Source organism: Pseudorasbora parva, chromosome 5 (assembly GCF_024679245.1).
Source record: "Pseudorasbora parva isolate DD20220531a chromosome 5, ASM2467924v1, whole genome shotgun sequence".
NCBI lineage: Eukaryota > Metazoa > Chordata > Actinopteri > Cypriniformes > Gobionidae > Pseudorasbora > Pseudorasbora parva.
The window spans coordinates 48,776,207-48,791,830 of record NC_090176.1 but is presented as its reverse complement, the minus strand read 5'-3'; the positions used below and the strand labels follow the sequence as shown (position 1 = coordinate 48,791,830).

The 15,624-nt window shown below is 37.7% G+C and overlaps 1 protein-coding gene across 3 annotated transcripts in view; it reads right to left on the bottom strand.

The window, feature by feature from the left end:
- The window catches only part of LOC137075700 (RNA-binding motif, single-stranded-interacting protein 1), a 107,410-nt gene that overhangs the window by 35,170 nt on the left and 56,616 nt on the right, over window positions 1–15,624 (bottom strand). For all 3 annotated transcript variants that reach the window (XM_067444594.1, XM_067444593.1, XM_067444595.1), the window contains exons 3-4: window positions 8,354–8,412; window positions 444–535 (exon numbers count right to left, since the gene is read on the bottom strand). In XM_067444594.1, coding sequence (XP_067300695.1) covers window positions 444–535; window positions 8,354–8,412 — 151 coding nt within the window. The remainder of the gene's footprint in view (window positions 1–443; window positions 536–8,353; window positions 8,413–15,624) is intronic.

Genomic DNA, 15,624 nt, shown 5'->3' with positions numbered 1-15,624 from the left:
GCCTAAAATAAGCAAAATAACCTGCCAATGTGGCAAGCAAAATAATCTTAATTCAAGCAGAAAACAAGATTATTTTTTGTACCCTATTGGCAGATTATTTTAAGATTTCGAGTTATTTCTTCTTAAAACAAAGCAATAATTTTTACGTGACTAGTAAATGTTTTTTAATGTAAGAATTTGTAGATATTTTGACTAGAAACAAGACAAAAATACTTTGTAAGAAAAGCATTTTTTGCAGTGTAGGCAATACAAAATGGCATGTTCCTGACAGGCTTCTGTTTGTCTTTGAGACATTCAGCGGGTTTGTCTGGATGCTGCACCTGTGAGGGTGTGTCTTAATCCTCCATTCATGCACTCACACTCACACCTGTCTGCCGCTGACGTCACACAGGTTCAGGGAAGCGTGTCACTGCAGGTGACAGGAGGAACAGGTGTGCTCTTACCTTTGCCATCTGAGCCTGGACGCCGCTGGTCTTCAGAGCGCTGACGGCTTTCTGAGCAGCGGCAGGGCTGTCAAAGTCCACAAAACCATACCCTGAGAGAAAGACAACCACGACACGCCGTTAAATACACCTTTAAAGAGACAGCACACAGTCTCAACCTGCAAAACAAGGCATACTAGGGTAAATCGTAATAAAAATTAGCATCTTTTACTTTTATTCCCTGTCATTTCTATTATTCTCTATGGTGATTCTCTTATGAAATAATAAAATAAAAAAAAAATCTAATCCAAATATATATATATATATATATATATATATATATATATATATATATATATATATATATATATATATATATATATATATATATATATATATATATATATTTAAAACTAGAATAAAATAACATTTTATATATATATATATATATAAACATGGTTCAAGATACACCTTTAAAGAGACAAAGCGCACATGAACAACACAGATTCAATATGAAAAAAACAAGCCGTAAAAAAATCTGCAAAAATTCATAATGAATATTATTTTATATAAATAAAAATGTATTTAAAAATCGCAACACCCGCCCACCGACACACAAACAAATTTCTGTTTTATCAAAATAAAAAATAATAATTGTTTTTTTCATTTTATTTGAATTCATTATTATTATTAGAATTAAATAAATGAAACATTAATTCAAAATAATAAAAATAAAATTTAATACAACACAAATACAATCAAATTAAATACAATTTAAATGAAAAAAAATAAATAAAATACAATTAATTAAATAAATAAAATACTAAAAAGGTGACGGTATAAAGTCCAAGATAGTTGTCAAAAAGCCAAAAGTTATAATATGACAGAAAGTTCAAGTAGAACATTAGTGTTCTTAAGCCCCGTTTCCACCAAAATTACCCGGAACAATTTGTACCAGGAACTTTTTTTACAGGAACTTTTCTCCCCCCAGACCTGCAGCTGTCTGCGTTTCCACCGCGATCTAAAGTTCCGAGAAGATTAGGCAGATTAGTCCGGTGATGTACTGCGCGCGACTGCTCCTCCAAGTCAGTGATGGACACTAGTAATAATTTTTGTGTGTACCGATTGAAAGATTAAGTGGACTGTTTACATGAGACGTTATCTAAACCGATCTGGTGTTTACATGTGATGACTTTCAATCCAGTATTATATAAGTGTAATAATCATCTCAGAAAAAAAATGTATTCTTCTGTCAGGCGCAGTAAAAACTGCCTGGGGCAATAATACGCTGTGTATTACTCCAACATTATCTTCATAACTTACGAAATAAAAAGTTTACCCCTCAGAAAAATGAGCTTTCCTCTCTCGTCAACATGAGCGCGGCGCGCGCTGTCACGTCATGTAAGGACGCACACTTAAAAATAATCGGTCAGGTCGTTTACATGGTGAAAAATAGACTGTAAAAAAAATTATAACGAGTATGGAAGAGATTCAAGCTGGTCTGCTTTTGCTGGTTAGGTATAGGTTTACTAAAGAGGTAATTAACAACGACAGAAAAGAGCAGCATATTCAGAAAGCTTGTAAAGCTAGATATAAAATGTATATTATTATCAGCTATTGACGACATTGACCGTGAGATGACTGAGACGAACGCGCGCCATCAGACAGAGAGCAAGACTGATATTTACTGAACGCAGAACGAACCTCGCAAAAGACTTTTAAAAATGCCGGTTGAAATAAATGCTAAACCAATCAGCATGTTCAGCGCCCAAGTCCCGGCCTCGAAAGTTCCTGAACTTTGAAAAAGTACTACCTCGCGAGCAGGGCCGTTTGGAGGGGGAAATATTTACCCGGAACTTCATTTAGACCCTGGTTCCTGCGGTCTAAACACACCGAGTACCACCCAAAGTTCCTGGTTCCTGGGTAAAGTTCCTGCGGTGGAAACGCGGCTTTATTCATGAAATAAGATGGGGGTTTTTTTTGCCTGCTTAATTTGCTAATAAATTTTAATCCCTCGGTCAGAAGGGATCCAGAAAAACATAACTCGATTAAGTGCACATTTATCTATGTAAAATTTACAGGAAAACGTGATGCAATTTACCAGAAATTAAGATGCTTAAAAGATCTTGCATGACACCATCTGATGGGTTTATACTTTTTTTACTACACAAAGCACCAACAGACACATGACCTCTTGAGAGTGTGTGCAAAGTGTGTATTGGGTAAGGGCAGGAAGGAGCAAAGCGGCGGGTTGAAGAGAGCGTCTTATCTCAGCGTGTGTGAGTAAGTGTGCTGTGAGCCATCTATCACAGAGCCCAGAGTGAGAGAACCGCTGCACTATCAGTGTTTGCTTCCCCTAATGAGAACAATTAAATGGACACGAGGAAGCTGATCCGAGATAAGTCCTTACGCTCAGCTCCTCCCTTCACACTCCTCTGCTTCAGCCCGTTGCTATATTTAATCAGCGAACAGGTCAAACCACAAACACAGCCAGCACAGAACATCCTGACTGTCTGATAGCTCAAATATACATGACGTACAGGACAGAAAAACACTCACTAAACGCAGCCACGGGTATGATCCATCTGCTGCGGGCATCAACATCATTTCATAGCAGATCAAATTGTTTAGATGTAAGAGAAAACACAATGTGGTGTTTAGTAAAGCTGGGTTAAACTGATATAAACCTCTTTTATGCTTATGAAATAGTTTCTTTTTTTAATCAGAGGAACCAACGTTTCAACCAAACATCACTGCAGTGAAGTAGATTCAAAAGGTTTAAAATACATTTATAAATACAAACACATTAATATTTACAAATATAACAACACAAACAGCAATATAATTCCTAGATATATATTTTATATACTAATACATTTTGATATATGAAAAATGGAGTCTTCTTGAGTACTGTTAAAGGGGGCCTAAAAAGAACATTATTTTGTGTATTTGGTTTAATGCAATGTGTTTACGAGGTTAAAAAAATGACATTATTTTCCTCATACCGTAGATTATTGTTGCTCATTTCGGAAACGTGTCGATTTTTTACAAAGCTCATCGTTTTGAAAGGCTCTGTGTGCTCTGATTGGCCGATCCAGTGCATTGTGATTGGTCCGAATAACTAAGCGTCTGACAGAAATTTCACGCTCCTTACCACACGTGGAACATCAGCTCCCGATTTAAGCAATATTGACAGATGATCAATTGGACCAGCTTAGGATGATGCAGATGACCAAGCTGATCGATCAATGTTGCCAGCAAGGACTATAGAGAGTAAAAGAAAATGGACAGAGCGACCCCATAGACTTCAAAAGTCAGTAAGAAGCACTAATTTCTTGATGGCTGAGCGAACTGCGCAGGCTCAGACTGAGCTTGAGGATGTAGATGTGACGTAACCTGTCTGACAGCTGTAGGTCTTCTAGTAGTTGTGGAAAGTGAAAGCTGAATCACGTTGTTTAAATGTTTTGTCCCGTTGCTTTTGGCTCACTATGGGCTTCTCCCCATTCTTCTCCCTTGACTTTATCAGACTTTATGTCTCCACGTCCCCCCGACTGTCTCATAGACAGTAAAAGATTGCCTGCGAGCGTCTCCTCAGGTCTATACGGTAATTTCTCAACTGTGCGACAGAGTCGCGTTAGTTATGACGCAATCGTTAGCTTATTTTTGCAAAAACAGCTTCTACGGGGCGATAGTGTAAGATACAAGGTAATGGAGCCTTTTATACATTGTCGTGTTTCTTTAGAAGTAAACAATGGACAAATGGAGTCTTTAAACGCCTCAGATGTAAAGTGGAGCAATGGCCGCCCCTATGGGAGGTACGCTTTCCGAGTGCTAGATTACCCCCTTGGACTGGACCAGAACGTATCAGATTTGGTAAGTTTGCAGTTGTTATCGTAGAAATTACAAAGATATAGAAACAGTCTGTGCTCTCCCAGGTACAGTAGAAAATGCGCAGGACACAGTCGAACATTTGGGTTGTGCTGTCCTGGAACAGTGCTTAAAATAAAGCGTAACCACGGTTTTCTAATTGTGTCCTCTTTTGGAAGGCCAAACAAAGTAGTTTTGCTTTCGCAAAACACAACATGGCGGCAACAGCGGGAAAAAAAGTTACGTCTTCTTTCTTTGCGTGTACATTTGTGTTTTGCAATAAGGGATGCACCGATACTCAGTATCGCTATCGGCTCTGATTATACACACAGTATCGAATTTGGATCGTTATCGGTCAGACAGGGCCGATCCAAATCCGATACTGTGCATATAATGTGTTACAGGGTTGCCAACTCTCACGCATTTGCCGTGAGACACACTTTCTTGTCACGCTCTCACTCTGCCCAACTTAATATCACACCAAATTGCCAAACCTGCTTTTGATAGGCTATTAAACAAAGCTAGTTTTTTTTATTTATTAAGTTTTAATGCGAAATTCAAACAATAAATAGCGTTTTGGCACTAGTGTGGCATAATGTTAGAGCCAGAGGTGTTGAAAAAACGGAGTTATGACATGATCTCGTCTCCCGGCGGCGCGCAGTCACGTGGTTCGTGGAGCTCTCAATACTTCTAGTGCGGTGTCAATGCATTTGAATGGCTTAAGTGGATACACAACAGTCTCACTATACAGATGTTTTGCAAATGTGACCATACAACATAACTATTTTTCAATTAAATAAATGTTCTATATTTTAGTTTAATAATATTTATTGAATATTTTGAAGAGATCTTTTGGTACTAAATACATGCAACAATGTGCAACAATTAATGACCACTTAAAATATATTTTCTTCTAATATATTTCATTATTTTTTATTACAATTTGTGTAGTAATTAAGGTTAAAATAGAGAATTCCAATTCAAAGAGGCAAATTAGAGTAATTTTGTGGCTAAAAAAATAACAATGTTCGTTTGTAATGCGATTACCCAGTAGGTGCCTTATGGCTCTTTAATAAATATGCATGTATCTAAACTATTTGCTCAAAAAAGTATTACAGTCTTGCATTTTAATCCATATTTAGATATGATGAAACACTAGATTTCTTTAAATGTGAAATTTTAAAACATTAATAACTTGCATCCTAATATTTTTAATGAATAATGATCCTTATATAAGTACACATAAGTGAATAATAATGAATGCAAAATAATTTGATCATTTCATATAATTTGACCCAAGAAATGTTTAAAGGTCCCATTCTTTGCGTTATTTCGAAGCTTTGATTATGTTTACAGTGTGCAATATAACATGAGTTCATGTTTCGCGTGTAAAAAAACAGTATTTTTCACACAGTTGACTTATCTGTACAGCGCTGTTTCCTCTGTCCTAAAAACGACCTGATGATTTCCTTGTTCTATGAAGTCCCTCCTTCAGAAACACGTAACGAGTTCTGATTAGGCCAGTGCTTCCTAATCTGTGATTGGACAGCAGCTTAGCACACTTTGCCTGGAAAGGTCCCGCCTCTTACCATAACGCGCTCAATGTTATTGCAAAAATGTCTATATTGACTTATCAATTTGAGCCGGAATCAGACCCGGAGAATATCGAAGAGGATCGATTACAACCTGCTCAGGAAAGACTTTTGCTGGATGCTTCAGAATGGTGAGCTGTCTATTCAGTAGTTTAAACTGATCATTACTAACACCAACAATCGATGGTGTCTGAATGAATTACTACACTTTTATATGCTAAGTTTTTCGGATTAGTTTCAATTACCATCTAACGTTAGTTAACAAAGCTAAACACTTTGTGTCATGAGTTACATAAACTGTTAAATGGACCAACTTAAATAATAAAATACACTTACCGGTTGTGGTCCATTAACAACGCCTTCTCCAGACAAAGAGGGAACTGCGTCATCTTTTATGAATAATCTTTCTCCGAATCCGGCATTAAACTGATTGAGATTGAGGAAGCAGTCCTCAGCAAAATGTGCTGCACATAGTTTTATTGATCTCTACGTACATCGTCCGTGGGAAGGCCAAACAAAGGTGATTTGACTCCAGGATGAAAATAACAGCGTTTCAATGGCATGGCGACAAACACACTCTACAAAAACAACGCTTCCTATTCTCGACCTCCGAGAGCAAAAGGACAACGCCCCCGAATTTGCGTGTTTTTGTAGGCGGAGGGTTCGTCAACAAACGGTTTTAGTTGCGTCATTAAACCTGGAAGTGCAGCGGTGTAGTCCAAACCGGCCGTTCGCTGTAGGCTTTGAAAGGGAACTTCTGTTAAATAAAATATCTCGCTTGGCATTGAACTTTGAGCTTTATAATTTTACAGGTATTATTTATGCTCTAAAAGCAACATTACACACTAACTAAAGTTTGAAAGATGGAATCGCAAAGAATGGGAGCTTTAAAATAGTGCTAAGACAAAGAAATGTTTACTTATTATGTACAGAGTGTGTGTAACGCAGCGCTGTTCATCATATTACACATATTTTGATTATTAAAAATTATGTTATAATGCTACTCTTTGCGTTCGCTCGGTGACGACCATGAGACACTTGTTCACACTGCAGTGAGCCAGATTATATTAGGCATGGTAAAACATGGTACTCGTGGTAAATCAAAAGATTTAAACAATAAGACTAACAGTGTTGAGCTGGAGAACAATCATTAGTTTCTGTCTATGAATGATCCAAATAGCTGCTCATCTGTCTAATAAAACATTTATATGGTTTCTACAAAATAAAACGAGCGAGAGTAACGCAGGTATGCTGTCATTGATAGGCAAAACACAGTCCATGTTCTGGTTAAAATGATTTCTCTGGATTTAAACATTCTTGGAAACAAAATATATAACTTGACTTGTATACACACAAGTCAACTAAATATATAACACTGTTCTAGTGGTTTTCTATTTTAATCTAAAAAACGTACATACTGTGCCTTTAAATGTGAAACTAGAAACTTGTACATGATCTTTAGTCAAGTTAATAGTTTATTCTTACACTTCCAGCAAAATCAAAAGGATACGATATCTACCAGTGTAGTGTTTAGAAGTTTGATGTGAAAGTGAAAGTCTGGCTTTGCTCGTTCGATAGTGGGTTGGGTTTAGAAGATTTGCATTTGTGCATCATAGTGATACTCAGGGTTAAGATTTTCCATCCGGCTTCTTTAAAATTCCTGCGGGGTTGAGAAGGGCCGGACAACAGGAAACTAAGACGTGAAGCCGGTCCATCAACACCCTCCTCGGGCCTGACTGAAATTACTCAGCACATAAATAATCCACAGCGCTGTGACTAAGCCACACGCTTCAGGCCAGGCGTGTCCCGAGGTGCCGAGCCCAGGAACAGAGCCAGATTCTGGAACAAACCCCAGAGGCCTCAGTCAAGACACAGAGGCAGGACAGGAATAACAGCGAGGGGTCTGGGACACAGCGACAGAATGACTGGATGGGTTTCCTGATACACCCACGGCAGCATAGCTGCACAATGATGGAAAGCAGGGCGTGAACACACAAACCAACGCCTGTGTGAACATTAGGGTTGGGTATCGTTTAAGTTTTTTACGATTCCGGTGCCAAACCGGTACTTTTAAAACGGTACCGGTGTCAAAGTTTTAGTTGAGTAGCTGTCAATGGAAGGACAGTTCTCTCCTATTTCATAAAAAATATCTTCATTTGGGTTCTGAAGATGAATGAAAGTCTTATGGGTTGACATGGGGGGGGGGGGATTAATGACAGAATCTTTATTTTTTGGTGAACTATCCTTTTAAAAAACACACCACATTGTTGCACTTTACTCTAAAAAGCAACTGTTCTTTCATAATCTCAGCAATGAAAAGCCATTTTTGTAATTTGTTAATTCAATTTGATTTAAAAGGAGAGCACATCAATATAATAGGCAGCTCTCAGAGGAACATGAAATCCCATCTTAGGGCAAAACTGCAGATTTTGAGCCGCACAAATCAAGAGGGCAGAACATAAACGCACATACCTTTGCATTTGTTTGTGGTTTTGTCTAAGATGGCCTTGGTTGATACGATTTTTCCATACCTATAACAAGAACAAACAGAGATGTGTTATGAACTTTAAAACACACACATATATAAATGAGTCGGTTTGAATAAAAACATGCTTAAATCTTAAATAAAAATTTTGATTACTTGAAATAAAATAACCATTAACTAAAACATGATAAGATCTATACATGATCTTTTATACATTTTATTTTATTTCAGATAGTGGCATAAAGCAACATTTTAGATGAATTACAAAAATAACAAAACTAAATAAATATATCGTTTTTAATATATAGATAAACCAAAACTTAATACAAATATACAGATATTTATATTTAAAACGAAAAATATTAACAAAACCTATTTTATAATTAAGTTTTGTTTATCTATATATTATGTATATACGCACACATGTATAATTCTTTAAAATAAAAAATATAGAAATGTTTTTTTTATATAAATCAAATTCACAATAACAAAAACTATGAAAGTATATTAATGATACTAAAATAACAGTAATATGTATGTGGTTTTGCTAGCAATTCAGTTTATGCAATTTTGTAAAAAAGAAAGATTGTTTTTACACTTGTGTTTACACAATTTTTAAGCTGTATTATCCAACTCTACTTTTCACATATAAATTAAATAATATGCAATATCCAATATTCATATGAATGTATTAATGTGAAATTGTAATCATAATTATTTTTAGTGTTGATTGCCAAGAATATAGCCATTGCTTCTGATATGGCATTAAATCATAAATAAATAAATAAATTCCAAATACTTGCGTATTAAATACATTGTTAATATATTTAATACGCAAGTACATAAGAATGCATTTCTGTATCACAGTTGCTAACTGAACAAACAAAAGATAACGTTGGTAACGTAAAAACGTTGTTTTATTTTTATTTTTGGGTGAACTACTCCTTTAAGATTTGTGTCTAAAAAACTGAAAATGTAAAAGAAGTGAATCTTTAATAATGCTTCTTTGTATCGAGGTATATTCTGTACACTTCAGTCAGAAACGAGCTCTGCGGGAGGAAGAAGAAGAGGTGAAGGAGTCCTTGGGGGGAAATGTGATTGATTTATGAGGAGGGTATAAAAACTGCGGTGGAATGCTGTAAGGCACATGTGAGTGAAAACATGACCTTTGACCTCACTGGATGGGCACCTCGGCACCAATTTGACCTCTGATGGCAAGAAAAGAGGTCATTAAGCCCTTTCAATTAATAACCAAATAGGAAAGCCTTCATGAGATTTGAAATCCAATTACAGCAGACTCCTAAAGTCTGTGACCTCGAGGTCTGCTTCTCCGGGTGGGTGGGGTGGTGGGAGGGGGATTAATATTGATTAATATTAATAACCTAATATTAATCAATTACGAGGATCTCACATCTTCCTCCTGCCTTCCGTTGCCTCTTCCGGAGCGGTTTACGGAAGCCGTGCTTCAATCAAAAGCTTGAGAGGTGGCGGAAAAAGAAAGTGATTCAATGCTTTCAGGGACTCTGAGGACACTTTTACAACGGCCTTGCTTCCAGAACTATTTTTCCCATTAATTTCTTTTCCCATAGGATTTTTTTTTAAAGGCCTCTGTTAAAGAATCACAAGCCATGAATCAAACCAAGCAGCAGAAACACTTTAGTTTAGAGTTCAATCCTCACTATCAACTAGTTGTTTATTATCATGCATATTACTAGGATATTGGCTGTTAATAAAGCACATTTTAATGCATGATCAAATTCTATGTATAAAGCACTTTTCACAATACACACTATTTTAAAGCATCAATCATACTATTAATGTTCATAATGTTTATGCCTTTATGCATTTAGGAGATTAGAGCTGGCTGATAATATAGTATAATATAATAGATAATATAATATGGTTTTGACTATAAACAAGCATTTGAGATATGTCACATAGTATATAATCACACTATAGCCCCGTTTCCACCGCAGGAACTTTACCCAGGAACCAGGAACTTTGGGTGGTACTCGGTGTGTTTAGACCGCAGGAACCAGGGTCTAAATGAAGTTCTGGGTAAATATTCCCCCCTTCAAACGGCCCTGCTCGCGAGGTAGTACTTTTTCAAAGTTCAGGAACTTTCGAGGGCGGGACTTGGGCGCTGAACATGCTGATTGGTTTAGCATTTATTTCAATCGGCATTTTTAAAAGTCTTTTGCGAGGTTCGTTCTGCGTTTAGTAAATATCAGTCTTGCTCTCTGTCTGATGGCGCGCGTTCGTCTCAGCCATCTTACGTGCAATGTCGTCAATAGCTGATAATAATATACATTGTCATTTTATATCTAGCTTTACAAGCTTTCTGAATATGCTGCATGCTGCTGAATATGCATATTAGTGCTCTTTTCTGTCATTGTTAATTACCTCTTTAGTAAACCTATACATAACCAGCAAAAGCAGCACAGCTTGAATCTCTTCCATACTCGTTCTTCATTTTTTTTACAGTCTATTTTTCACCATGTAAACGAACTGACCGAATACTTTTAAGTGTGCGTCCTTACATGACGTGACAGCGCGCGCCGCGCTCATGTTGACAAGAGAGGAAAGCTCATTTTAGTTTGGCGCAATTTTCTGTTCTGACTGTGATTGGCAGAGATTTCCAAGCAGAATGAGAATCAATTTTGAACCGCCTTAACGAGTCGTTTACGTTGATACGGTTGTACATCACTAGAAAATATATTTGCATAATGCCAGCCTATGTTGTACGTCATCCGCCCGTGAACAACTTGACCCACAAGTGTCATTTTACTGACGAGTTCAAAACGGGATTCGCAAAACACTTACTCTTGAAAGATGGGTCAGTACTCCTCAGAATCACTGAAATGGTATATATTTTCTACAGGGTGTTAAAAATGCATAGTTTTGTGCTTTATATTGTGTAAGTTTCCGGCTAACTCGCGTTATTACTGTCTTACTGAAACACTTCTGCTCATCAGCTGTGGGCCACTATAACCTAAAACTGAGTCTATTAATGCAGATTGTCTGTCGTTCTTACTACTTTGAGTAAAGATAAAGGATGGAGCGAGATTTGTTTTACAAACGTTTGTTACATCAGTCATTCACGTTAGTGCTGGGCTAACATATGCCCGATTATTGATACAGTTCCTGCATATGCACTGTAATATATTAGAAATATACACGTGTTTGTTGATGGACGTACTACTGTTAATGTTGATGGTGAGTAATGACTGCTGCAACATCCCATAATATACTTCAAAATCAGTAGCGTATCACTGAGAAACTCCTGCTCAAGCTGTCCTTGCGATGGAGGTTCAGGTTGAATAACTAGCTCTTCCAATATTTCATTATCAGACGCATGATGCATGTAAACCTGTTGTATGAGACTCAAAAACAAAATTAGGGAACCTTTAAAATAGCATAATGGTGGATTTACTTTTTTTATGTGGGCTCATTGCTTCTTCAAGAGCATATACGATCGAATAACAACCTTGTAGGGGTTGCACCGACTAGTCGACTAATCGACGAGTCGACCTTAATGCTCTGTCATGATCCGTCAATGCAGGCTTATTGTACACGTAAGTTAATCATCGCGCTAAACTGCGTGCTTCATTGCAATCCGCGCACGCACACACACACACACACACACACACACACACACACACACACACACACACACACACACACACACACACACACACACACACACACACACACACACACACACAGCCTGATCACGCGGAGATTGCGCGAGCCTCACACAACCATTCAGTAAATGTATTATCAACACTGTTCTGTGATTTATCAATAAAATAGCTTAAAAACTGAAAAGTTCTAGCATATATTTCTTGATAACTAAAACTCACAGCTTCACTATTAGTAGAGAGACCCTGCCAGGTAGAATTAATTCACACACAATCACCCACTAATGCATTCAAATCTTTATTGTGCTACTTTATCTGTATCTTATTCAGAACGAGCAGAAATCTGTGAGAAATATAACGACCATAACACAAAATAACTGATACAAAAGATGTAGGACCAATAACCTTATGGGCAGTGCTGTGTCATATGCCATAGCTGTCCTGTGCACAAGAAGACCCTAGTTCGAGTCTCAGCTCGAGGCTCATGGTTACTTGTTAATTAATGACGTCATCAGCGACTAGTCGACGTTGACTCGACTTTCATCACATAAATGTCGACTTTAAAAAAATGTAAGTCGTTCAACCCCTATACAACCTTGTATCTCACAGCAGGTCTGTCTTTACCAGTTCAAAATCAATTCCCCTATGAAGTAAATGAATGGGATTTTTACTTGATGTACAGCACATACACACATATTAAATAAAACACATTAAAAACTTACTAAACAAAGAATAAAAGTGATACTGCCTTTGATTTGAGCCAACTTTTGACTTAATGTGCTTTCAAAGCTGCCTACATAGGCAGCTCACCAGGTTTCGGAGCAGAGCGAAGACGTTATGAAAAGTTGACAAATGTCATTCATTAATTTTGGTGTCCTGAGAGACAGCACAACAGCGTTTATGGGCCTTTTTATGCGCTTCATCGTCTGGTTTACCGGAAAATGACGAGGCCATCAGGGAAGAAAAACCCGCCCTAATAGGCCGCCTCTCCATTAGCTTCCGCTGAAAATCTATTACAATTGAATTGCAGCGGCCAGACGGTGGAGGAGAGGCCGAGAGACGGATAGAATGACCGAGAGAACAATGTGACTGGTGTTTCACCTGCCATTTCAGCCCCAGTCTTGATCCCATTATAGAGCCCGATGGCAGCTCCAGTTACACTCCACCAGAAGCGTATTGATCTCTATAGCAAGAGCTCAGGGCGGCGTTTCATAGCTCAGCTTAAGCAAACAGCTGCTCTGTGAGCACAGGCTTCATATATTTATTGAGATCACTGGTGACCAGAAGCGTATTGGTATGTTATAAAGCAGTACAGATTTACAATACAAACACATGTAGGGTTCCCACAGTTTTTGACTGACAAATTTCCAAGACATGATTTCATACTTACTGCATTCGAGCTAAAATATGATCAAAATGAATGCATTTATTCGCAAAATATAGATCCACACACACAAGGATTTGCAAATGCAGAATAAACAATCAATTCATACAGATGAAGGTGCAAACATGCTTGTGTATTCATGAATGTGTGCGCCGTATTTTGTGAAAGTAAATTTGGCTGTATCATATTTTGTCAATATGAATTTGAATTGCTGTTTGCCAATATATAAACTCTTTGTGAATTCGAGCTTATGGATTTTTTATTTTTTTGTAAATACACACATTTTTGGATTATTTTTGCTCTATAACTGCCCTATAAACAGAAGCAGTCACATAAATACACAAATAAACAAAACCCGAGAAAAAATTGAGAGAAGTTAGTCTGAGGGTGCGTTCACACTTGTAGTTCGGTTAGTTTGGTTCGTTTGGTCCGGACCAAAAAACAAAAACAAAACATATAGTCCTGGTCCGCTTAGCGTTCACACTGGCATTTTTAACAGCGAACCTAAAGTTACCGAACCAAAGGCATAGGGAGACGGACACAACCTGATTGGTCGGCTTATATGACGTAGGTGCTGCTTACCGAACATCAATGCTGCGTGCTGGATTAAACGCCATCATTTTATGCGTGCACATATGGCATTATTCTTACCCGCTGAGAACTCATGAAGAGCTCATAAAATGTTCAAAACAGCACCAGGATTTCCTCCGTTGTATGCAGAAAAGAGACGGCCGTTCTGTCGTCTGTACCGTCAAATAGGCAACACCTTTGATGAGAAGAGCCAGGTTTGCTTTTTGTGCGTTTCTTCTAGCATTTTTGAAACATGCTCGTTAGACCAAATATTGATGAGGCACTTCCTCATTGGTCTACGTTTACCTCTAATGTTAACGTTATTCATTTTGGATACACTGATCTTTCCGTGTCGTCAAATCAGCTGTCTATGCGTCGCATCTTGTGACATTACATCCGGTTTTTGGTCCGTTTACATGTCTTTGGTCCGTGTTGCGTTCATATATCAATCGAACCGCACCAGAGTTAGTTTGGAAGCGGACCGAGACCTATCTTTTTAGCGCTCTCGGTCCGCTTGTTTGGTGCGCACCAGGGTTCGGATGGCAGCGTTCACATATGTTCAAATGAACCGCACTAAACGAGCGATCGCACCAGGGTTCATTTTAATCGAACCAAACATGACAAGTGTGAACTGAAAAACACTGATAAAATCCTGCTTTCACAAACCCAATCTTATTCCTGCTTGATTTCAAACTGACCTGGCTCTTTCCACATCCTCAACATGATTCTTAAACATTAAATCAAATGCTCTGTCAGAGCTGTCTCTAGTCTGCAAACATGTAAAATACAAGTTTGTAAGCAACAATAATTGAATAATTCACTTATAAGATGTTTAATATACAGTTATGTGGAGCAGGATTTTAGGCCAATGAGATCCTATGACGTTGCAGAAATGGAAACTCATGGCACCAGATGAGCAAGGAAGAGATAGCTTTTATTGCACCATGTCTGGGTCGGATCCAGTGCAAAGTGACCTGGCATAAGAACGCACAACACTTGAAGAATGTCAGAGGAATGTTCCCTCCCTTGGAAAACTGCCCTGGATTTGGTTCATTTCCAACTAGACAGCGTTTCCTTAAGGACACGCTCTTTAATCTATTCTAGTCTGGATATATGCAAAGGTGAAAGGGTCTTAAAAGCCATATCCTCTGATTTGCATGAAAATGCGACTTACAGGCGCTTATGTTAAGTGGATATTTTATTTTTTGAAGAGTAATATCCTCTCAGCAACTATTCAGAAGCACCGTTCTTGTGCGTTTTGAAAATGAACATGTAAATGCCACTATACTAATTTAAAAAAAAGACACAGAAGCTGAATCTATCAAGATAAACATTATCTATGCACTTTCAGTGTTTGGTAAGGAAGACGATATACCAAGACTCTCAGGATAATCAACACAAAGCAAACTGGACGGATTCCAGTAACAGATCATATTCACACTGTGTGTTTTACGGAGCCAATTTTTAGGCTGCCAAAGAATATATATTTAGCATATAAGGCATGACGTTTAAAGAGATGCATCAGCCTTGAATCTCGGTTTCAGTGAGGGGTGTTGCAACCAAAGTCTCTTATGGTACCAAGAGAACAAAAGGAAAAACTATGAGTATTGATTTTTTATTTTCAAGCCAAATGCATCCAAAATGTTAGATGCTTATGAATGTA